The sequence below is a fragment of the Salmo salar genome, chromosome 19, assembly GCF_965601325.2.
Source record: "Salmo salar chromosome 19, fSalSal1, whole genome shotgun sequence".
Classification (NCBI taxonomy): Eukaryota; Metazoa; Chordata; class Actinopteri; order Salmoniformes; family Salmonidae; genus Salmo; species Salmo salar.
In genome coordinates, this window is record NC_138309.1 from 33,993,188 (window position 1) to 34,018,017 (window position 24,830).

General features: G+C 45.3%; 1 protein-coding gene across 1 annotated transcript in view; it reads left to right on the forward strand.

Moving 5' to 3' along the window:
- The window catches only part of sipa1l2a (signal-induced proliferation-associated 1like 2, genome duplicate a), a 735,281-nt gene that overhangs the window by 254,343 nt on the left and 456,108 nt on the right, over positions 1-24,830 (forward strand). The window contains exons 3-5 of the mRNA XM_082965719.1: positions 10,053-11,294; positions 21,363-21,531; positions 21,784-22,464. Coding sequence (XP_082821845.1) covers positions 10,455-11,294; positions 21,363-21,531; positions 21,784-22,464 — 1,690 coding nt within the window. The 5' untranslated portion in view covers positions 10,053-10,454. The remainder of the gene's footprint in view (positions 1-10,052; positions 11,295-21,362; positions 21,532-21,783; positions 22,465-24,830) is intronic.

The following is a 24,830-nucleotide window of genomic DNA, read 5'->3' on the forward strand; positions in this document are numbered from 1 at the left end:
GGGGCAGAACAACAGATTTGTACCTTGTCAGCTCGGGGATTCGATCTTGCAACCTTTCGGTTACAAGTACAACACTCTAACCACTAGGCGACCTGCCCCCCCGATGAAAAGCAGGTGAAAGGAACATTTCCACATGTGTAGTTCCCACCATGAGGCATGGAGGAGGAGGTGTGATGGTGTGGGGGTGCTTTGCTGGTGACACTGTCAGTGATTTATTTAGAATTCAAGGCACACTTAACCAGCACTGCTACCACATCATTCTGCAGTGATACGCCATCCCATCTGGTTTGCGCTCAGTGGGACTATCATTTGTTTTTCAACAGGACAATGAACCAACACACCTCCAGGTTGTGTAAGGGCTATTTGACCAAGAAGGAGAGTGATGGAGTGCTGCATCAGATGACCTGGCCTCCACAATCACCTGACCTAAACCCAATTGAGATAGTTTGAGATGAGTTGGACCGCAGAAACGCTGTAACGGGGTGAGTGACTGGTTGCCGGTAAGTCAGGCGCAGGAGAGCAGAGATGGGTGATAACAGGATAATTTTATTATACACCCTGGCCCAAAGGCATAGGCGAGGCAGCACAAAGCACAACCACGGTAACATGAACCGGATAAACAAAACAAACAAATCTAGGTATGAAACAAACCTAGCGCAAGCCAGCCTGTAGCGTAACACCCTACACAAAGAACAATTCCACACACAGACATGGGGGGAACAGAGGGTAATATACATTTCGTCTGATAAGGGAATGTGAACCAGGTGTGCGGGAAAACAAGACAAAACAAATGGAAAATGAAAGGTGGAGCGGCGATGACTAGAAGACCAGTGACGTCGACCGCCGAATGCCGCCCGAACAAGGAGAGGGATCGACTTCGGCGGAAGTCATGACAAATGCAGCCAACAAGTGCTCAGCATATGTGGGAACTCTTTCAAGTCTGTTGGAAATGCATTCCAGGTGAAACTGGTTGACAGAATGCCAAGCTTGTGCAAAGCTGTCATCAAGGCAAAGGGTGGCTACTTTGAAGAATCTCAAATATAAGAAATATTTAGATTTGTTGAAAACTTTTGGTTACTACATGATTCCATATGTGTTATTTCATCGTTTTGATGTCTTCACTATTATGTCTTCACTACAATGTAGAAAATAGTAAACAATAAAGAAAAACCCTTGAAGGAGTAGGTGTGTCCAAACGTTTGACTGGTACTGTATTTACTACCTTTAGGCACCTCCTCATATCATACTTAAGAATGTGCACCTCCCAAATAGCACCCTATTCCCTACATAGTGCACTACTCCATATGAGCCATTGTCAAAAGTAGTGCACTATGTAGGGAGCAGGATGATATTTGATACGGAACCCATCGATTCAGGACAATGCTAGGATTGTCTGTTCTCTACTTGACTTGTATATGGCCTGAACATATGCCTTTAGCCAGACACATATTTATATATAATCAAATCATTTGAGACAGTGTGTGTCTGTCTGTGTGTTTGGTCTGTCTGGCTGTTTGATAATCTCGATATGGCTCATATTTCTGTTTATCCTGTGTTAACAGTAGACTACAGAGGCAGATAAACACACATAGCTGGAGTTGTGTCTGGAGAGAGGAGCCAAGAGGAAAAAGGAAGGAGGAAGGAGGAGGGGAGAGGGAGGCAGAGGGGAGGTAGAGGAGGAGAGGAGGAAAGTAAGAGGGATTCAGAGTGGAGGGAGAGGAGGAGAGGACGAGAGGAGAGGAGAGTAAGAGGGAGGCAGAGGAGGAGAGGAGGAGAGTAAGAGGGATTCAGAGTAGAGGGAGAGGAGGAGAGGGAGGAGGAGAGGACGAGAGGAGAGGAGAGTGGAGGGAAAGGAGGAGAGGAGAGGAGAGGAGAGGAGAGGAGAGGAGAGGAGAGGAGAGGAGAGGAGAGGAGAGGAGAGGAGAGGAGAGGAGAGGAGAGGAGAGGAGAGGAGAGGAGAGGCAGAGGGGAAGCAGAGGGGAAGCAGAGGGGAAGCAGATGAGGAGAGGAAGAGAGGAAGAGGGAGGAGCGGAGAGGAGGAGAGGAGACTAATATGGAGGCAGAGAAGGGAGGAAACTCAGTCACCCTGACATTATCTTCAACATATGGTAACTTAACATCATATTGGGCTGAGCTAACTGTGGTCAAGTTGTCCAACAATGTTGTGATCGTCCGTAAAACCAGAATAATCACACCGTGTGTTGCTGTGTGATGCTGTTTCCATGGTTGAGGAGGTTTCTCTCAACAGCTCAAGATGCATCATCAGACAGGGAAGTTGAGACAGAACCAAGCCCAATAAGACAGATCAATAATCAACATTAAAGTTGAGACAGAACCAACCCCTATAAGACAGATCAATAATCAACAGGGAAGTTGAGACAGAACCAACACCCGTGAGACAGATCAATAATCAACAGTGGAGCATGTTATGGGGGGCTGGTGAACCGTCTGGGGGATTTCTTAGTGCTGTGGGGCATCATGGGGGTTCAAGGAGGGGGGCTTGTTTCTAACGTTGTTAAAAAAAAAAAAAAAGGTTTGTGCTTTTAATGATGCAACTATTGGGCCAATAAAAAATAAATAAAACATGTCTGTCTGATTCCCATAACCTCTTGGTCTCAGTCTGTCCTCTGATAACTGGCCCTGTTAGGCTGAACAGACCAGGATAACATAAACTCTTGGTCTCAGTCTGTCCTCTTGGTCTCAATGTCCCTAGACCTAGTAGTCTACCCACAGGTGTCCCTAGACATAGTAGTCTACCTGCAGGTGTCCCTAGACATAGTAGTCTACCTGCAGGTGTCCCTAGACAGAGTAGTCTACCTACAGGTGTCCTTAGACCTGGTAGTCTACCTACAGGTGTCCTTAGACCTAGTAGTCTACCTGCAGGTGTCCCTAGACATAGTAGTCTACCTGCAGGTGTCCCTAGACATAGTAGTATACCTGCAGGTGTCCCTAGACATTGTAGTCTACCTGCAGGTGTCCCTAGACATTGTAGTCTACCTGCAGCTGTTCCTAGACATTGTAGTCTACCTGCAGGTGTCCCTAGACCTAGTAGTCTACCTGCAGGTGTCCCTAGACCTAGTAGTCTACCCCTTTTTCTCCCCAATTTCGTGGTATCTTATTGATAGTTACAGCCCTGCCCCATCACTTCAACTCCCGTACGGACTCGGGAGAGGCGACGGTCGATAGCCGTGCGTCCTCCGAAACACAACCCAGCCAAGCCGCACTGCTTCTTGACACAATGTCTGCTTAACCCGGAAGCCAGCCTGCATTTCGCCCGGCCCACCACAGGAGTCGCTAGCGCACGATGGGACAGGAACATTCCTGCCGGCCAAACCCTCATCTAACCCGGGCGACGCTGGGCCAATTGGGCACCGCCCCATGGGTCTCCTGGTCGCAGAGCCTGGACTCCAACCCAGAATCTCTAGTGGCACAGCTAGCACTGCGATGTGGTGACTTAGAGCACTACACCACCCAGGAGGCCCACATGTATCAGAATCTTAAGCAAGGGGTAGAACTGTGCTTTAAGCCCTTTTCTTAGTAAAAGGTAGGCCTATTGCAAGGCAGCAGCTACTCTTCCTGGGGTCCAGCACATTAAGGCACTTACTACATTACACATAAAACAACAGATAAAACAGTACATCATATAACATTATTACACCACTACATATATACAATACAAAATGTATAAAACCACCACACAACAATATTACAATGTACGTGTGTGGAGAGTGTCTCTACGAGTGTGTGTGTCTCTTCACAGTCCCCGCTGTTCCATAAGGTGCATTTTATCTGTTTTTTAAATCTGATTCTACTGCTGCATCAGTTACCTGATGTGGAATAGAGTTCCTTGTAGTCATGGCTCTATGTAGTACTGTGCACCTCCCATAGTCTGTTCTGGACTTGGTGCATGGTGGGTGGAGAAATTTACAAATCTATGGACATAGCCTAATTTGGTCTGTCAAACAGATAGGTCTACCTCCTATTTCTTAACTAGGAAGAAATAGGCTCCAACATAAAGCCCTCTGGATGTTAGTCTAATCAGGGGTGAAAGTAGATGTTATGTCTTCCCGGTACTGTACCTCCTACGCACCTGCACCAAAAAAATATATGTGCCCTTGACGTTCTTCCGCCTTAGGCGAGACAAAAAATGTCCATCCCCTACTATCCCTGCTAAACTAGAATAGGCTAGTGTACAGCAGGGGTCGTCAATAGGTTTGGCCCCGGGACAATTTTTTTCTCTGGTAAGAGTCGGCAGAACAGAACATAATAACGGCAAATTAAACACCATTTTTTAGGGAAGGCATCTGGAGATGCGCGCTGGGCATGGACAAGCCAAATATTTTGCGCCCTTGGCTTTGGCAAAGCATCATGGGGCGGCATCAGCGCTCACCTATGTAAATAGCCCTCATGCCACTGTGTGAGATAAGTTATCATTGTTTTTGGGCAGAATAGTGTGAGGTGTTAATATGTTGTTGAAGGTGTGTCTTGGTAGGTTCAGCTCAGAAGATGTCTCCCTGGTCAAACTGCAGCTCTAGGTGGTAGGTTCAGCTCAGAAGATGTCTCCCTGGTCAAACTGCAGCTCTATGTGGTAGGTTCAGATCAGAAGATGTCTCCCTGGTCAAACTGCAGCTCAAGGTGGTAGGTTCAGCTCGGAAGATGTCTCCCTGGTCAAACTGCAGCTCTATGTGGTAGGTTCAGCTCAGAAGATGTCTCCCTGGTCAAACTGCAGCTCTAGGTGGTAGGTTCAGCTCAGAAGATGTCTCCCTAGTCAAACTGCAGCTCTAGGTGGTAGGTTCAGCTCAGAAGATGTCTCCCTGGTCAAACTGCAGCTCTAAGTGGTAGGTTCAGCTCAGAAGATGTCTCCCTGGTCAAACTGCAGCTCTATGTGGTAGGTTCAGCTCAGAAGATGTCTCCCTGGTCAAACTGCAGCTCTAGGTGGTAGGTTCAGCTCAGAAGATGTCTCCCTGGTCAAACTGCAGCTCTAGGTGGCTGCCTAATCCTTATAGAATTAATTCAATAGCATCTCTGTAGGCCTAATCATAAATACTTGTGTTCCTAGCTCCAACAGTGCAGTAGTATCTAACTAAATGCTTGTGTTCCTAGCTCCAACAGTAATATCTAACTAAATGTTTGTGTTCCTAACTCCAACAGTGCAGTAGTATCTAACTAAATGCTTGTGTTTCTAGCTCCAACAGTGCAGTAATATCTAACTAAATGCTTGTGTTCCCAGCTCCAACAGTGCAGTAATATCTACCTAAATGCTTGTGTTTCTAGCTTCAACAGTGCAGTAATATCTAACTACATGCTTGTGTTCCCAGCTCCAACAGTGCAGTAATATTTAACTAAATGCTTGCGTTTATAGCTCCAACAGTACAGTAGTATCTAACTAAATGCTTGTGTTCCCAGCTCCAACAGTAGTATCTAACTAAATGCTTGTGTTCCCAGCTCCAACAGTGCAGTAATATCTAAGTAAATGCTTGTGTTTCTAGCTCCAACAGTGCAGTAGTATCTAACTAAATGCTTGTGTTCCTAGCTCCAACAGTAGTATCTAACTAAATGCTGGTGTTCCTAGCTCCAACAGTAGTATCTAACTAAATGCTTGTGTTCCTAGCTCCAACAGTGCAGTAGTATCTAACTAAATGCTTGTGTTCCCAGCTCCAACAGTGCAGTAGTATCTAACTAAATGCTTGTGTTCCCAGCTCCAACAGTAGTATCCAACTAAATGCTGGTGTTCCTAGCTCCAACAGTAGTATCTAACTAAATGCTTGTGTTCCTAGGTTCCCAGCTCCAACAGTACAGTAATACCTAACTAAATGCTTGTGTTCCTAGGTCCAACAGTAGTATCTAACTAAATGCTTGTGTTCCCAGCTCCAACAGTGCAGTAATATCTAACTAAATGCTTGTGTTTCTAGCTCCAACAGTGCAGTAGTATCTAACTAAATGCTTGTGTTCCTAGCTCCAACAGTAGTATCTAACTAAATGCTGGTGTTCCTAGCTCTAACAGTAGTATCTAACTAAATGCTTGTGTTCCCAGCTCCAACAGTAGTATCTAACTAAATGCTTGTGTTTCTAGCTCCAAGAGTGCAGTAGTATCTAACTAAATGCTTGTGTTTCTAGCTCCAACAGTAGTATCTAACTAAATGCTTGTGTTCCTAGCTCCAACAGTGCAGTAGTATCTAACTAAATGCTTGTGTTTCCAGCTCCAACAGTGCAGTAGTATCTAACTAAATGCTTGTGTTCCCAGCTCCAACAGTAATATCTAACTAAATGCTTGTGTTCCCAGCTCCAACAGTGCAGTAGTATCTAACTAAATGCTTGTGTTACCAGCTCCAACAGTGCAGTAATATCTAACTAAATGCTTGTGTTTCTAGCTCCAACAGTAGTATCTAACTACATGCTTGTGTTCCCAGCTCCAACAGTAGTATCTAACTAAATGCTTGTGTTTCTAGCTCCAAGAGTGCAGTAGTATCTAACTAAATGCTTGTGTTTCTAGCTCCAACAGTAGTATCTAACTAAATGCTTGTGTTCCCAGCTCCAACAGTGCAGTAATATCTAACGAAATGCTTGTGTTCCCAGCTCCAACAGTAATATCTAACTAAATGCTTGTGTTCCTAGCTCCAACAGTGCAGTAATATCTAACTAAATGCTTGTATTCCCAGCTCCAACAGTGCAGTAATATCTAACTAAATGCTTGTGTTCCCAGCTCCAACAGTGCAGTAATATCTAACTAAATGCTTGTGTTCCCAGCTCCAACAGTAATATCTAACTAAATGCTTGTGTTCCCAGCCCCAACAGTGCAGTAATATCTAACTAAATACTTGCATTTCTAGCTCCAACAGTGCAGTAATATCTAACTAAATACTTGTGTTCCCAGCTCCAACAGTGCAGTAGTATCTAACAATATCTAACAATTCCCAATATTACACATAATCTAATTATATTATATTAATTAACTAATTATATAGCCTAGTAAGCAACTAATTCTAAAACACTGAGAAATATAGACATTGCATCAATTACAAATGACATGACTCTCCTTAATCTCAGCTGTAGAACCTTTTGAGGATCTGGGGACCCATACCAAGTCTCCTGAGAGGGAAAATGAGTTGTCGTGGCCTCTTCACGACTGTCTTGGTGTTTTTGGACCATGATAGTTTGTTGGAAATTTAACCCCTGGTCGGGCTGGATGTCGACATCCAGCGAAAAACCCTATCGCCATTAGCATAACAAAATTTAATATTTCTTTTTTTCAAATATAGGACTATGTTATATCGTTTTATAGATACACCTCTCCTGAATCGAACCACGTTGTCCGATTTCAAAAAGGCTTTACAGCAAAAGCAAAACATTAGATTATGTTAGAGGAGTATATCGTAAAAGTAGCCACATAGCCATTTTCCGACCAACCACATGCATCACAAATAACCAAAAAACAGCTAAATGCAGCACTAACCTTTGACAATCTTCATCAGATGACACTCCTAGGACATCATGTTACACAATACATGCATTCTTTTGTTCGATAAAGTTCATATTTATATATAAAAACAGCATTTTACATCGGCGCGTGACGTTGACTAACTATTTTCCCTCAAATGCATCCGGTGAAACAGCGCTACAATTTACTAAATTACTATTCGAAAACATTTTTAAAATGTAATATTGTCATTATAAGATTTATAGATGAATATCTCTTGAAAGCACCTGTAATGTCAGATTTAAAAATAACTTTACTGGGTAATCACACTTTGCGATAAAAGGGGATGCGATACTCAGAAAAATAGGCTATCGTTACAGGTCAGCGCCATCTTGGAACAATCGCATATCAAATCTACTCTTGTATACTATTGTAAATAATCCCTTACCTTTGATTATCTTCATCAGAAAGCACTTCCAGGAATCCCAGGTCCACAACAAATGTATTTTCGTTCGAAAAAGTTAATCCTTTACCTCCCAATAGCTTGTTCTTGTTAGCGCGTTCTGAAGGCTGCTCCAAAACTTCCGTCGGCCGCGGGACTCCTCTTTCAATAAAATGCATTTTTTTTTATTTAGGTTCGTTCAAACATGTCAAACGTTGTATAACATAAATCTTTAGGGCCTTTTTCAACCAGAGCTCCAATAAGATTCAAGGGGGACGATTGCATTGTCTTTCAAAACGTTTCAAAAGGGGAGGGTAGCCAGGGGCGCCGGCGTCATAATGGTGATGGCCCTCCTCATGTGACCACTTTCCACAGCGTCTCATTCAGTCAGTTTTCACAGTAGGAGACTCAAACCACTTTGTAAAGACTGGGGACATCTAGTGGAAGCAATAGGAAGTGCTCAATGAACCATTGCTCACGGTGTGATTTATAGGCAAAGTGATGAAGTTGAGTCCGCAATTCAGAATTCCACATCCTGTTACGATCGGTCTCAGGGTTTTGATTGCCATATGAGTTCTGTTATACTCACATACACCATTCAAACAGTTTTAGAAACTTTAGGGTGTTTTCTATTCACAAGTGTTAATTATATGCATATCCTAGCTTCTGAGTTTGAGTAGGAGGCCGTTTAAAATGGGCACGAATTTTTTTCAAAAATCGCTGTAGCGCCCCCTATCCTAGGCGACCGTCAAGAGGTTAAACTCTGAATGGGGGCGTGTTCGGTCCTCCTTTTCCTGTAGTCCACGATCATCTTCTTTGTTTTGATGACATTGAGGAAGAGGTTGTTTTCCTGGCACCACACGGCCAGGTCTCTGACCTCCCTATAGGCTGTCTCATTGTTGTCGGTGATCAGGCCTACCACCGTTGTGTCGTCAGCAAACTTAATGATGGTGTTGGAGTCGTGCTTGGTCACGTAGTCGTGGGTGAACAGGGAGTACAGGAGGGGACTAAGCACGCACCCCTGAGGGGATAAGCAGGAATCAGGAGGATATTAGCCAAATGGAGGGCAGGGAGAGCTTTGTATGCATCTCCGGGTGCGGAGTAAAGGTGGTCTAGAGTTTTTTTTCTCTGGTTGCACATGTGACACACTGGTAGAAATTAGGTCAAAAGAATTTAAGTTTCCCTGCATTAAAGTCCCCAGCCACTAGGAGCACCACTTCTGGATGAGCATTTTCTTCTTTGGTTATGTCCTTATACAGCTGGTTGAGTGGGGTCTTAGTGCCAGCATTGGTTTGTGGTGGTAAATAGCATATCTACTCATTATGACTGCATGGTTTTGTCTTAGTAGCAGACTAACTCTGTTCTGTTCTCCTCCCTATACTATCTCTGTTCTGTTCTCCTCCCTATACTATCTCTGTTCTGTTCTCCTCCCTGTACTAACTATGTTCATTGTTCTGTTCTCCTCCCTATTCTATATCTGTTTTGTTATCCTCCCTATACTATCTCTGTTCTGTTTTCCTCCATATATTATCTCTGTTCTCCCTATACTAACTCTCTTCTGTTCTCCTCCCTATATTATCTCTGTTCTGTTCTCCCTTTACTATCTCTGTTCTGTTCTCCTCCCTATACTATCTCTGTTCTGTTCTCCTCCCTATACTATCTCTGTTCTGTGGTCCTCTCTATTCTATCTCTGTTCTGTTCTCCTCCCTATTCTATCTCTGTTCTGTTCTCCTCCCTATTCTATCTCTGTTCTGTTCTTCTCCCTATACTATCTCTGTTCTGTGGTCCTCTCTATTCTATCTCTGTTCTGTTCTCTCTATTCTATCTCTGTTCTGTTCTCCCTATACTATCTCTGTTCTGTTCTTCTCCCGATACTATCTATGTTCTGTTTTCCCTATACTATCTCTGTTCTGTTGTCCTCCCTATACTAACTCTGTTTCACTGTTCTGTTCTCCCCATGTGTTCTGTTCTCCCTATTCTATCTCTGTTCTGTTCTCCCCATGTGTTCTGTTCTCCCCATGTGTTCTGTTCTCCCCATGTGTTCTGTTCTCCCCATGTGTTCTGTTCTCCCTATTCTATCTCTGTTCTGTTCTCCCCATGTAGCCATCCTCAGAGTTCCCTTGTTTTCTCACTGTGCTGCAGTGTTAACATTCTCTAACAGTGTCTTCTTCTTCTGTCTTTGTCTTCAACCAGCAGATCACATCCAGCTCCTTCAGCTGTCCTCCTGAATTAGCCGTGGCTTCGTGTACTAAGATTAATACACACTCTGAACACACACTCTGAAGACACTCCAATGTAGCAGAGAGAAACAAGGCAGTGAGAAGGAAGAGGAAAATACTGCTTTGCCTTTGCCAAACTCACAGTGAAAGGAGAACTCACTGACGGAAAACTGACGGAAAACTACTGTTTTTCAACACTCCTTAGTGGTTGGTCCCTGGACGTCCAAATGCCTTGTTGTCACGCCAGCGATCGCCCCCTAGACTCCTTGACCCAGGAAAACAACCTTCTCCTCTCCTCAGCAGCCTCCTCCAATGTCTGAGTCTCACCATGTAATGCAGACAGAGAGGGGAGTTGAGAATCTGCCTGCTACAGGATATGAGTGGTGATTACTCTGCCGCAGACAACGAGACCTGCCTGCAGGGAGGAGGAGGTGCAGGGGAGGAGCAGCAGAGAGCCATGCAGCCTCAGTCTGAGGAACTCTTTAACAGGAAACTAAAGGCCCTGAACGGCAGCATGGGGCCCCCAGCCCAGGGGACACAGCAGGGCAACAAGCCTGATGGTGGTGGTGGTGGGGGGAAGACCAACGGGACAGGGGAGACAGGGGGGACAGGGACCCCAGCCATGCCCAAGATGGGTATCCGAGCCTGGGCTACAGACTGGCCTCCCGCCCCCCGGAGGGATATCTGTGATGGAGGATGCCAAAACTCCCCCAAATACGACAGCATCGCCGTGGCGTTCCATAACGACCAGCAGCCTCTCGAACAATCAGGAGCGGTGATACAGTCACATGACCAGCCCCCTCTAGACTCTGACTTCAGTGAAACTTTTGAGTCGGGGGAGGATCCCAGGTACAGTCTGGCCGACCTATTAGGACGCTCCCCTCTAAAGGGGGCGGGGCTTCATCCCATCCGCCAACGTTCCAACAGTGACGTCACCATCAGTGATATCGACAGCGAGGACATTATAATAGACGGTACTGCAGTGAACCCCAACACCGGCGCAGCGCTCCACCGGGAGTACGGTAGCACCTCCTCTATCGACCGGCAGGGCCTGAGCGGGGACGGGTTCCATACGTTGCTACGGGGTTACCGTATCGACACCTTAGACCACACCCTCCACACCCTGACACACCCACATCACTCCATGCCCCGCCCACTGCTGGGCTTACCTGAGCTGCTGCAGCGCTATGATACCTCCCTCTCTCCCAGCCTGCAGGTAACTAGTGGCTTTATATATTTTTTTTTCTCTCTCTCTCTCTCTCTCTCTCTCTCTCTCTCTCTCTCAGGGTTTATTGGCATGGGAGGCATATGTTTACATTGCCAAAGCAAGTGAGGTAGATAATGAACAGTAAACATTACACACACAAAAGTTTCAAAATAATAAAGACATTTCAAATGTCATATTATGTCTACATACTTTGTATTTATTATGGATCCCCATTAGTTCCTGCCAAGGAAGCAGCTACTCTTCCTGGGGTCCGCCAACAGTAAGACAGTTATTTACAGTTTAAAATACTACATGACATTACATTTCATAACAAAACACATTCAGTGTGTTACCTCAAGCCACCACTCCACTACCACATATGCGACCGACCGGCTTGATTCGGTCTTATGTAGCAAAATTTGAAATTGTGTTTTTTACATTATATAAAAGTAGAGACTCAGAGCTAGAAAATGGTCTATCATACACTACAGTTGAGGAACAATGGGAAAGTAATTCTGCTTTGAAAGTTGATACACTTTGTGAAAATGGCCCGTGAACTTTTGGTACACCTACTAGAGAGCTCTTCTTTCTTTGACACCCTGTTAGCCTGACGTTAATCCTGGCTAAAGGTTATGTACTAAACAACCAAAGATTTCAAGACTAAAGGTTGGTTTATACTACAGGTGTAAATGTAATCTGGAGTGCCTGGGCGTTTGTAAACTCAGAGCGTTGTCAGATTTCGCTGAGAAGTTGATCCGAGCATTCTGGATGGACGCTTCTTCCTCTCTGTTTATTTTATTTCACCTTTATTTAACCTGGTAGGCCAGTTGAGAGTAAGTTCTCATTTACAACTGCTACCTGGCCAAGATAAAGCAAAGCAGTTCGACACATACAACAACACAGAGTTACACATGGAATAAACAAACATACAGTCAATAATACAGGAGAAAACAATGTCTATATACAGTATGTGCAAATGAGGTAGGATAAGGGAGGTAAGGCAATAAATAGGCCATGGTGGCGAAGAAATTACAATAAAGAAATTAAACACTGGAATGATTGATGTGCAGAAGATGAATGTGCAAGTAGAGATACTGGGGTACAAAGGAGCAAGATAAATAAATAAATAAATACAGTATGGGGATGAGGTAGTTGGAGGGGCTATTTACAGATGGGCTATGTACATGTGCAGTGATCTGTGAGCTGCTCTGACAACTGGTGCTTAAAGCTAGTGAGGGAGATATGAGTATCCAGCTTCAGTGATATTTGCAGTTCGTTCCAGTCATTGGCAGCAGAGAACTGAAAGGAAAGTCGGCCAAAGGAAGAATTGGCTTTGGGGGTGATCAGTGAAATATACCTGCTCGAGCGCGTGCTACGGGTGGGTGTTGTTATGGTGACCAGTGAGCTGAGATAAAGCGGGGCTTTACCTAGCAGAGACTTGTAGATAACCTGGAGCTAGTGGGTTTGGCGACGAGTATGAAGTGAGGGCCAGCCAACGAGAGCGTACAGGTCGCAGTGGTGGGTAGTATATGGGGCTTTGGTGACAAAACGGATGGCACTGTGATAGACTACATCCAATTTGTTGAGTAGAGTGTTGGAGACTATTTTGTAAATGACATCGCTGAAGTCGAGGATCGGTAGGATGGTCAGTTTTACGAGGGTATGTTTGGCAGCATGAGTGAAGTATGCTTTGTTGCGAAATAGGAAGCTGATGCTAGATTTAATTTTGGATTGGAGATGCTTAATGTGAGTCTGGAAGGAGAGTTTACAGTCTAACCAGACACTTAGGTATTTGTAGTTGTCCACATATTCTAATTCAGAACCGTCCATAGTGGTGATGCTAGATCTGCGGGCGGATGCGGGCAGCGATCGGTTGAAGAGCATGCATTTAGTTTTACTTGCATTTTAGAGCAGTTGGAAGCCACAGAAGGAGAGTTGTATGGCATTGAAGCTTGTCTGGAGGTTAGTTAACCTGTTAGGGCTAGGGGGCAGTATTAACACGGCTGGATAAAAAACGTACCCGATTTAATCTGGTTACTACTCCTGCCCAGTAACTAGAATATGCATATAATTATTGGCTTTGGATAGAAAACACCCTAAAGTTTCTAAAACTGTTTGAATGGTGTCTGTGAGCGGCGTTTTGTTCGTGCGTTCTAGACACTATCCTAAAGGGTAAATAAGGGTGACGAGCATGGCGCAATTCGTGACAAAAGAATTCTAAATATTCCATTACCGTACTTCGAAGCATGTTAATCGCTGTTTAAAATCAATTTTTATGCCATTTTTCTCATAAAAAAGCAATAATATTCCGACCGGGAATCTGCGTTTAGATAAACAGACAAAGGAAAAGAAAGCATTCGGTCGAAGCGGGCACGCGCCTAAGCCCATAGTACTCTGAGTGGCCACTTGCCAAAAGCAAAAAAGTGTTTCAGCCAGAGCCTGCCTCGATATCGTTCAACGTTTTCCCGGGCTCTGAGACCCTATGGAAGACGTAGGAAGTGTCACGTTATTGCACAGATCCTGAGTCTTCAATAAAAAGAGCCAAGATGAAACACTACTTCTCAGACAGGCCACTTCCTGCTTGAAATCTTCTCAGGTTTTGGCCTGCCATAGGAGTTCTGTTATACTCACAGACACCATTCAAACAGTTTTAGAAACTTTAGGGTGTTTTCTATCCAAAGCCAATAATTATATGCATATTCTAGTTACTGGGCAGGAGTAGTAACCAGATTAAATCGGGTACGTTTTTTATCCAGCCGTGTCAATACTGCCCCCTAGCCCTAACAGGTTAAAGAGGTGGGGTTTCAGGTGTCTCCGGAAGGTGGTGATTGACTCCGCTGTCCTGGCGTCGTGAGGGAGCTTGTTCCACCATTGGGGTGCCAGAGCAGCGAACAGTTTTGACTGGGCTGAGCGGGAACTGTGCTTCCGCAGAGGTAGGGAGGCGAGCAGGCCAGAGGAGGATGAACGTAGTGCCCTTCTTTGGGTGTAGGGACTGATCAGAGCCTGAAGGTACGGAGGTGCCGTTCCCCTCACAGCTCACACCATGGTCTTGTAGCAGATGCGAGCTTCAACTGGAAGCCAGTGGAGTGTGCGGAGGAGCGGGGTGACGTGAGAGAACTTGGGAAGGTTGAACACCAGATGGGCTGCGGTGTTCTGGATGAGTTGTAGGGGTTTAATGGCACAGGCAGGGAGCCCTGCCAACAGCGAGTTGCAGTAATCCAGACGGGAGATGACAAGTGCCTGGATTAGGACCTGCGCCACTTCCTGTGTGAGTCAGGGTCGTACTCTGTGAATGTTGTAGAGCATGTACCTACAGGATCGGGTCACCGCCTTGATGTTAGCGGAGAACGACAGGGTGTCGTCCAGGGTCACGCCAATGCTCTTAGCACTCTGGGAGGAGGACACAATGGAGTTGTCAACCGTGATGGCGAGATCATTGAACGGGCAGTCCTTCCCCGGGAGGAAGAGCTCCTCCGTCTTGCCGAGGTTCAGCTTGAGGTGGTGATCCGTCATCCACACTGATATGTCTGCCAGACATGCAGAGATGCGATTCGCCACCTGGTTATCAGAAGGGGGAAAGGAGAAGATTAATTGTGTGTCGTCTGCGTAGCAATGATAGGAGAGACCATGTGAGGATATGACAGAGCCAAGTGACTTGGTGTATAGCGAGAATAGGAGAGGGCCTAGAACTGAGCCCTGGGGGACACCAGTGGTGAGAGCACGTGGTGGGGAGATGGATTCTCGCCACGCCACCTGGTAGGAGCGACCTGTCAGGTAGGACGCAATCCAAGAGTGAGCCGCGCCGGAGATGCCCAACTCGGAGAGGGTGGAGAGGAGGATCTGATGGTTCACAGTATGTACTCTCCTAACATAATCTAATGTTTTGCTTTCGCTGTAAAGCCTTTTTGAAATCGGACAATGTGGTTACATCAAGGAGAAGTGTATCTTTAAAATGGTGTAAAATAGTTGTATGTTTGAGAAAGTTGAATTATGACATTGTTGTTTTTGAATTTGCCGCCCTGATATTTCACTGGCTGTGTCCTGCAGGTCCACGTAGCCCATAGAAGTTAAACCAGGTGAGATCACCGCATGTGTGGGCTGTGGGCGCAGGCACAGGACTCACCAGGCTGGGGAGACATGCAGGAGGCCTGGTTCTGGGCGCAGGCACAGGACTCACCAGGCTGGGGAGACATGCAGGAAGCCTGGCTCTGGGCGCAGGCACAGGACTCACCAGGCTGAGGAGGCATGCAGGAGGCCTGGTTCTGGGCGCAGGCACAGGATAGACGGGGTCCTGGAGACTCACTGGAGGTCTGGAGCGCACGGCCTGCACAACCCGTCCTGGCTCGATGCCCACTCTCGCCTGGCAGATGTTAGGAGTTGGGATGTAGCGCACCGGGTGCTCAACGCGTACTGGGGACACCGTGCGCTCTGCCGCATAACACGGTGCCTGACCAGTACCACGCTGCCTCCTGTAAGCACGGGAAGTTGGCTCAGAATTCCTTCCTGACTCAGGCCAACTTCTCGTGCCTGCTGCGCTCCCTTGCCTCATACCACCGCCTCTCAGCTTTCGCTGCCTCCAGTTCCTCTTTCGGGCGGCGATATTCCCCAGCTTGTCTCCATGGTCCCTTTCCGTCCAGAATTTCCTCCCAAGTCCACGAATCCTGAACCCTCTGCTCCTTGTTCCCATGCTGCTTGGTCCTCGTATGGTGGGTAGATCTGTAACGGCTGTTGAATGGAGTAGACCAAGGCACAGCGTGTTGAGTGCTCATATTTAATTTTAATCGAGACACTTTGAACAAAACAAGAAAATGACAGCCAAACAGTTCTGTCAGGTATAACAAAACACTAAACAGAAATTAACTACCCACAAACCCCAAAGGAAAACAGGCTGCCCAAGTATGACTCCCAATCAGCGACAACGATGTACAGCTGTCCCTGATTGAGAGCCATACCAGGCCAAAAACAAAGAAATACAAAGCATAGAAAAAAGGACATAGAATGCCCACCCAAATCACACCCTGACCAAACCTAAATAGAGACATAAAAAAGGCTCTCTCAGGTCAGGGCATGACACAAGTACAGGGGCGGCAGGTAGCCTGATTTCACACACTTTTTAGTAGGTTTAGATTGAAGATATGGCAAATAGGATATGGCAATATCATCCTCCATCATTTTCATAATGGCTGTATGTTTATTAGTAACTGGGATAACCAATTTCATAAATGTGTCAAGTGCAGCGTCTGGTTGCTCCTCATTATACACCACGGACAAGCAAATATTACTTGCCAGAACAACATAGGAATCACTACAAAACGTATTGTATGTCCTCGTATACACTATATTAGGCCCAACTTTTGGAACGTTAGTTTTCCTGAAATATGGCTACAAGAGTATACTGTGATCACTACATCCAATGTATTTGGATACTGCTTTAAAGCACATTTCTGTAGCATTAGTAAAGATGTGTTCAATACATGTTGATGAATGATTTTATTCCTGTTTCTAACTAGAGATTGTCAGAATATGAATATCATCTGTTACTAGCAAATTATTGATTTCATGAACCTTGTTAACGTGGGCTATTTTTTTAACACATTTCTGGGATGCTTGCTTCTTTTCATTGCTTTACTGAGAAGCTAAGCAGAAGTAGATATTCTCATATTCTCATGTTATTTATGTTAGCGCAGGGTGAGCTGCACACAGTGGACTTCCTACTAGGGCACACCATCTCAGTGTTAACAGTATAACTCTGCTTCATAGACACTTGACTGCTGCATACAATAGCTGTAGGATCAGCAGAGACATTCAGGACATTTAGAGGGACATATATTAGGTTACTTACATTGTGTCTACCAACGCCCTTGGTATAATGTACATTTGCTAAAGTATTATGATTATTCAGCAACAGAATGGTAGGGAGCTGGGCTGGCTTGGGTCATTGATAAGTCATTGTCTCAACACAGCCTTATATTGATCCAGGAACACAAATGATTTGGGTGGATCCCGTCCTCCTTATATTATGAGCTTTGTTTCCAGAAGGTTTCCAGAATTGTCATTAAATGTTCCACCCACAGAGCTGCAATAGTCTGGTAGCCTGTTATGGAAGGCTAAAAGACTGCTGAACCGGTCAATGCCGCGGTTTAGGGAGGGCAGAGGGTCAGATATTATGGGGCGTTTGTTGTTGTCAATTAGTGACCCAATTAGTTCTTTAAAATCAAATTTCAGCTTTTCTGAGCTGCCCTTCATAATGTAATTGAATCCCACATGAACTATGATAGACTGAATGTCCTGATGCAGGTTTAAAATGTTTGGGAGCAGCTTATTGATGTCCTGTACTCGTGCTCCTGGATACCACAACGTTTTTGCTCCAGGGACTGAGACATTTCTCACCAATGAACTGCACAATACAACAGCCAGAGAAGGGAATGGAGAAATCTGCCCATTCCTACCCCTCACACAATTCATTGAACATTTCATGGGTCCATAAGAATCAGGATAGCATACGCCCGCTGCTCCCGGCGATAGGTCCAGACCTCCCACAGCAGGCAGAGCCCCTGTCAGATCTAGAGATAGGGAATGGAGCCGAACTCGACGACGAAGCTGCTGCTGGATCAGTGTAGTTGGAGTCAGCACAGCTGTCGCAGACACAGGCAGTCCCAGACACAGGCAGTCCCAGACACAGGCAGTCCCCGACACAGGTAGTCCCAGTGATGAAGGCGCAGGTAATGAAGGCACCAGTGCAGTGAAGCTATTCTTCATGTCAATCTGCTCCGAACCCCTCGCAGTCAATCCCGTCCGCTTAGCAGTATGCTGCTGCCTTCGGTTTCCATGACTTGTGACATGGGACCAGCGCTGATTGGAACACTCTTCTTGCTGTTCTCCTTCTACTTCACTACAAGATGGAGGAGGAGAAGCAGAGGGAGACGACTTACTTGGCAGGCTAGTTCCAGGTAGCACAGGACATTCAGATAGGGACAGATGGGGAACTAGTTCCAGGAAGCACAGGCCATTCAGATAGGGACAGATGGAGAACTAGTTCCAGGTAGCACAGACCATTCAGATAGGGACAGATAGAGAACTAGTTCCAGGTAACACAGGCCATTCAGATAGGGACAGATGGGGAACTAGTTCCAGGTAGCACAGACCATTCAGATAGGGACAGATAGAGAACTAGTTCCAGGTAACACAGGCCATTCAGATAGGGACAGATGGGGAACTAGTTCCAGGAAGCACAGGCCATTCAGATAGGGACAGATGGAGAACTAGTTCCAGGAAGCACAGGCCATTCAGATAGGGACATATGGAAAACTAGTTCCAGGAAGCACAGGCCATTCAGATAGGGACAGATGATGACAAGGCAGGGAAACATCCATGAGGCCCGGGGGGTGTCTTGCCATAGGAGTTGAGAACGAGAAAGTTCCAATTTGCGTTTTCCACATAAGTTTGCTCATAATTTAGATTTGCTTGCTAACAATAGCCACCTCATAGCCATAAACACAGGTTCTACAGCACTGGACATGGTCGTTGGATATTCCAGGCTAAGCGGCTCCATTGCAACCTAGCTATCTACTAGGTGTTGACACTTATGAATAAAATAAAAGTAAAAACAAAGTAAAACTTTGGAAACAAGAGGACGAGGCACCAGGTCGAGGTGTAGGAGATATCCAAGTTTGTTACAGGAGGTATCCAAGTTCGTTACAGGAGGTATCCACATCGTTACAGGAGGTGTCAACATCGTTACAGGAGTTTTCCAGATTGTTACAGGAGGTATCCACATTGTTACAGGAGGTATCCACATCGTTACAGGAGGAATCCAAGTTCTTTAGAGGAGGTATCCACATCATTACAGTGTTGTAATGATGTGCAATAGTTAACGTACAAAAAGGAAACTAAATAAGTTAGATTCTATGGATTCTTCCATATTGAGCTGATTTCTGACGTGCTGTTCCTTCTTTTTCCGTAGTGTATTTCTGTATTGTTTTAGTGATTCACCATAGTGAAGGCGTAGGCTCAGGTTTTCTGGGTCTATGTTTTTGGTTGGACAGGTTTCAACATTTCTTTCTTAGGTTTTTGCATTCTTAGTCGAACCATTTGTCGTTGTTGTTCATTTTCTTAGGTTTTCACCTTAACATTTTTAGATTTGATAGGGAAGCTGAGAGGTCAAATATACTGTTTAGGTTTTCTACTGCCAAGTTTACACCTTCACTATTACAGTGAAATATTTGCACAGGAAGTTGTGTAAAAGCAAAATAATTTGTTGTTGCCTAACTGTTTTTTGGTAGGTTTCCACACTACTTTCCTTCCATCTATAGCATTTCTTAATATTATTCAGTTTCTTTGGCTTTGATGCCTCATGATTGAGTATTGCTCTGTTCAAATAGAGTGTGATTTTGCTGTGATTTGATAGGGGTGTCAGTGGGCTGACTGAACGCTCTGAGAGAATCTGGGTTGAGGTCAGTGATAAAGTAGTCCACGGTACTACTTCCAAGAGATGAGCTATAGGTGTACCTAACATAGGAGTCCCCTCGAAGCCTACCATTGACTATGTAGATACCTAGCATGCTACAGAGCTGCAGGAGTTGTGACCCGTTTTTGTACGTTATGTTGTGGTAGTTGTGTCTAGGGGGACATATGGGGGAGGGAATGCTGTCACCTCCAGGTAGGTGTTTGTCCCCCTGTGTGCTAAGGGTGTCAGGTTCTTGTCCGGTTCTGGCATTTAGGTCGCCACAGACTAGTACATGTCCCTGGGCCTGGAAATGATTGATTTCCCCCTCCAGGATTAGATTATAGTGGGGGGATATACTGTAGGTTGCACACAGGATGACACTTTTCTCTGTTGAGATAATTTCCTTTTGAATTTCTGGCCAAATGTAAAATGTACTTGTTTTGATTAATTCAATAGACTGAGTTAGTTCTGCTCAATACCAAATTAGCATACCCCCTGAGTCCCTGCCCTGTTTCACACCTGGTAGTTTGGTGGATGGGACTACCAGCTCTCTGTAACCTAGAGGGCAACCAGTGTGTCCATCTCCTCTATACCACCCACCTGGTAGTTTGGTGGATGGGACTACCGGCTCTCTGTAACCTAGAGGGCAACCAGTGGGTCCGTTTCCTCTATACCACCCACCTGGTAGTGTGGTGGATGGGACTACCAGCTCTCTGTAACCTAGAGGGCAACCAGTGTGTCCATCTCCTCTATACCACCCACCTGGTAGTTTGGTGGATGGGACTACCAGCTCTCTGTAACCTAGAGGGCAACCAGTGTGTCCATCTCCTCTATACCACCCACCTAGTAGTTTGGTGGATGGGACTACCAGCTCTCTGTAACCTAGAGGGCAACCAGTGGGTCCGTTTCCTCTATACCACCCACCTGGTAGTGTAGTGGATGGGACTACCAGCTCTCTGTAACCTAGAGAGCAACTAGTGTGTCCATCTCCTCCATACCATATTTCTTGTAGGATTACAATGTCTTTATTTCTGATTTATTTGGTGAAGTCCAAGTTCCTGCTTTCTCTCTCCCTCTCACTCTCACTCTCTCTGTCTCTGTCTCTCTCTACCTCTCTCTCCCTCTCCCTCTCACTCGCTCTGTCTCTCTCTCTGTCTGTCTCTGTGTCTGTTTATCTCTCTGTGTCTCTCTCTACCTCTCTCTCCCTCTCCCTCTCTCTCTCTCTGTCTGTCTCTGTGTCTGTTTATCTCTCTCTGTGTCTCTCTCTACCTCTCTCCCTCTCTCTGCCTCTCTCTCTCTCTCTGTCTGTCTCTGTATCTGTTTATCTCTCTCTGTGTCTCTCTCTACCTCTCTCCCTCTCTCTGCCTCTCTCTCTCTTTCTCTGTCTGTCTCTGTGTCTGTTTATCTCTCTCTCTCGGTCTCTCTCTCTGTCTCTCTCTCTGTGTTTCTCTCTCTGTCTCTCTCTCTGTCTCTCTCTACCTGTCTCTCTCCCTCTCCCTCTCACTCTCTGTCTCTCTCTCTTTCTGTATTTCTCTCTCTGTGTCTGTTTATGTCTCTCTCTGTGTCTCTCTCTCTGTCTCTTCATTTGTCCCATCAAGGACTATAATGGTTGCTATCCCTTTGTGCTGCAGACGGCCACCCAGATCTCCAGAGGGGAGATAGTGAGGATGGCAGGGTACGACTACGTGGATCCCTCCATCTTCTACTCCAGAGAGAGAGAGAAGAACTTCATGGGACGCCTGAAGTCTGACTCATCCGAGACCTCTATGTTCAGGAAGTTGAGGACCATCAAGAGCGAAGGTCCGTAGGTGTCTTGTTTTTAATACAGTCAATGTAGCACTTTACAATTGTCTTTTAATGAAAAGTGTGTTATAAATAAAAAGTATAATTAATATTGTTATTATTGAAGGTGACGGTTCAGGCTGTATACTCATCTGCCACTTTATCTAGATTATGTTTAAATTCTATTTAAACTCTGATTCTGTCTGCATATTCTGCTTATTGTTGGCAACACCATTTAAATGTGAGGGGATTGTGTGTCTGATTGTGTAGGAGATGGGTTCAGGCTGTCTCTGGATCAGGATGACAGAAGACCCCTCAGCTTCCAGAAGTGTTTTGCCCACTACGACGTGCAGAGTGTCCTGTTTAACATCAGTGAGGCTGTTGCCAATAGGGCCACTCTCAGCCAGAGGAAGAACACAACCACTGGGGCCTCGGCTGCTTCACAGTACCAACCTGGAGCCAGAGGGGGTAGTGGAGCTCCAGGTTTAGGACCAGGACTTGGGGCGGGAGGTGGCCCGGGGACAGGGGTAGGACTGGGGGCAGAAGGAGGGCTGGGAGGTGGTCTTAGTAGTGGAACTACCAGTACCTCCATGTTTGAGTCTCCTCTTGGCTCCCGAGAGGACCTGAACCCCAAAGAGAACCTGGACCAGGACGAGGGCGACGGGAAGAACAACGGACTAGTCCTGGGGTGCCCACATTTCCGTAATGAGATCGGTGGAGAAGGGGAGCGCAGAATCAGTCTATCCAGGGCTAACAACGCCTCTTACAGCGGTGGAGGAGAAAGCTGCAGCTTCGAGTCCTCCCTCTCGTCCCACTGTACCAATGCTGGGGTGTCGGTGTTGGAGGTCCCTAGAGAGAACCAGCCTATACACAGAGAGAAGGTTAAGAGATACATCATAGAACACATTGATCTGGGAGCATACTACTACCACAAGTTCTTCTATGGGAAAGGTAAGAATTACGTTCCTGCAGACAATTACATTGATGGAAGCTAAAATCAATCTGCAATTTTAAAGCTAATCAACCCCCTAAAAAAACCCATATATATATATATATATATATATATATATATATATACTGTATATACAGCTGAAGTCGGAAGTTTACATACACCTTAGCCAAATACATTTAAACTCAGTTTTTCACAATTCCTGACATTTAATCCTTGTAAAAATTAGGTCAGTTAGGATCACCACTTTATTTTAAGAATGTGAAATGTCAGAATAATAGTAGAGAGAATGATTTATTTCAGCTTTTATTTCTTTTCATCACATTCCCAGGGGGTCAGAAGTTTGCATACACTCAATTAGTATTTGGTAGCATTGCCTTTAAATTGTTTAACTTGGGACAAACATTTCGAGTAGCCTTCCACAAGCTTCCCACAATAAGTTGGGTGAATTTTGGCCCATTCCTCCTGACAGAGCTGCTTAAACCGAGTCAGGTTTGTAGGCCTCCTTGCTCGCACATGCCTTTTCAATTCAGCCCAAAAAATGTCTATAGGATTGAGGTCAGGGCTTTGTGATGGTCACTCCAATTGCTTGACTTTGTTGTCCTTAAGCCATTTTGCCACAACTTTGGAAGTATGCTTGGGGTCATTGTCCATTTGGAAGACCCATTTGCACCAATCTTTAACTTCCCGACTGATGTCTTGAGATGTTGCTTCAATATAGCCACATAATTTTCTGTCCTCATGATGCCATCTATTTTATGAAGTGCACCAGTCCCTCCTGCAGCAAAGCACCCCCACAACATGATGCTGCCACCTCCGTGCTTCACGGTTGGGATGGTGTTCTTCGGCTTGCAAGCCTCCCCCTTTTCCTCCAAACAAAACGATGGTCAATATGGCCAAACAGTTCTATTTTTGTTTCATCAGACCAGAGGACATGTCTCCAAAAAGTACGATCTTTGTCCTCATGTGCAGTTGCAAACCTTAGTCTGGATTTTTTATGGAGGTTTTGGAGCAGTGGCTTCTTCCTTGCTGAGTGGCCTTTCAGGTTATGTTGGTATGGGACTCGTGTTACTGTGGATATAGATACTTGTGTACCTGTTTCCTCCAGCATCTTCACAAGGTCCTTTGCTGTTGTTCTGGGATTGATTTGCACTTTTCGCACCAAAGTACGTTCATCTCTAGGCGACAGAACGCGTCTCCTTCCTGATTGGTAGGACGGCTGAGTGGTCCCATGGTGTTTATAGTTGCGTACTATTGTTTGTACAGATAAATGTGGAAACTTCAGGCGTTTGTTACTAAATTACTCACGATAAACGTTCACAAAAAACAGAACAATTATTTTAAGAATTATAGATACAGAACTCCTCTATGAACTCGCTATGTCCGATTTTAAAATAGCTTTTCGGTGAAAGCACATTTTGCAATATTCTGAGTAGATAGCCCGGCATCACAGGGCTAGCTATTTAGACACCCAGCAAGTTTAGCACTCACCAAAGTCAGATTTACTATAAGAAAAATGTTATTACCTTTGCTGTTCTTCGTCATAATGCACTCCCAGGACTTCTACTTCAATAACAAATGTTAGTTTGGTTCAAAATAATCCATAGTTATATCCAAATAGCGGCGTTTTGTTAGTGCGTTCAAGACACTATCCGAAGTGTAAATAAGGGTCACGCGCACGACGCATTTCGTGACAAAAAATGTCTAAATATTCCATTACTGTACTTCGAAGCATGTCAACCGCTGTTTAAAATCAATTTTTATGCCATTTTTCTCGTAAAAAAGCGATAATATTCTGACCGGGAAAGCGTGTTTACGTTCAAAGAGAGAGAAAATAAAAGCATGGGATCCCCTCGTGCACGAGCCTGAGTCTCATAGTACTCTGACCGGCCACTATCCAAACGCGCTGTTTTTCAGCCAGGGGCTGCCTCGATATCATTCAGCTTTTTCCCGGGTTCTGAGAGCCTATGGGAGCCGTAGGAAGTGTCACGTTACAGCAAAGATCCTCAGTTTTCAATAAACAGAGCCAAGAAGAACAAGAACTTGTCAGAGAGGGCACTTCCTGTAAGGACTCTTCTCAGGTTTTTGCCTGCCATATGAGTTCTGTTATACTCACAGACACCATTCAAACAGTTTTAGAAACTTTAGGGTGTTTTCTATCCAAAGACAATAATTATATGCATATTCTAGTTACTGGGCAGGAGTAGTAACCGGCCGTGTCAATACTGCCCCCTAGCCCTAACAGATTATCTGATGCAGCACTCCATAACTCTCAATTTTGGTCAAATAGCCCTTACACAGCCTGGAGGTGTGCTGGGTCTTGTCCTGTTGAAAATCAAATGATAGTCCCACTAAGCCCAAGCCAGAT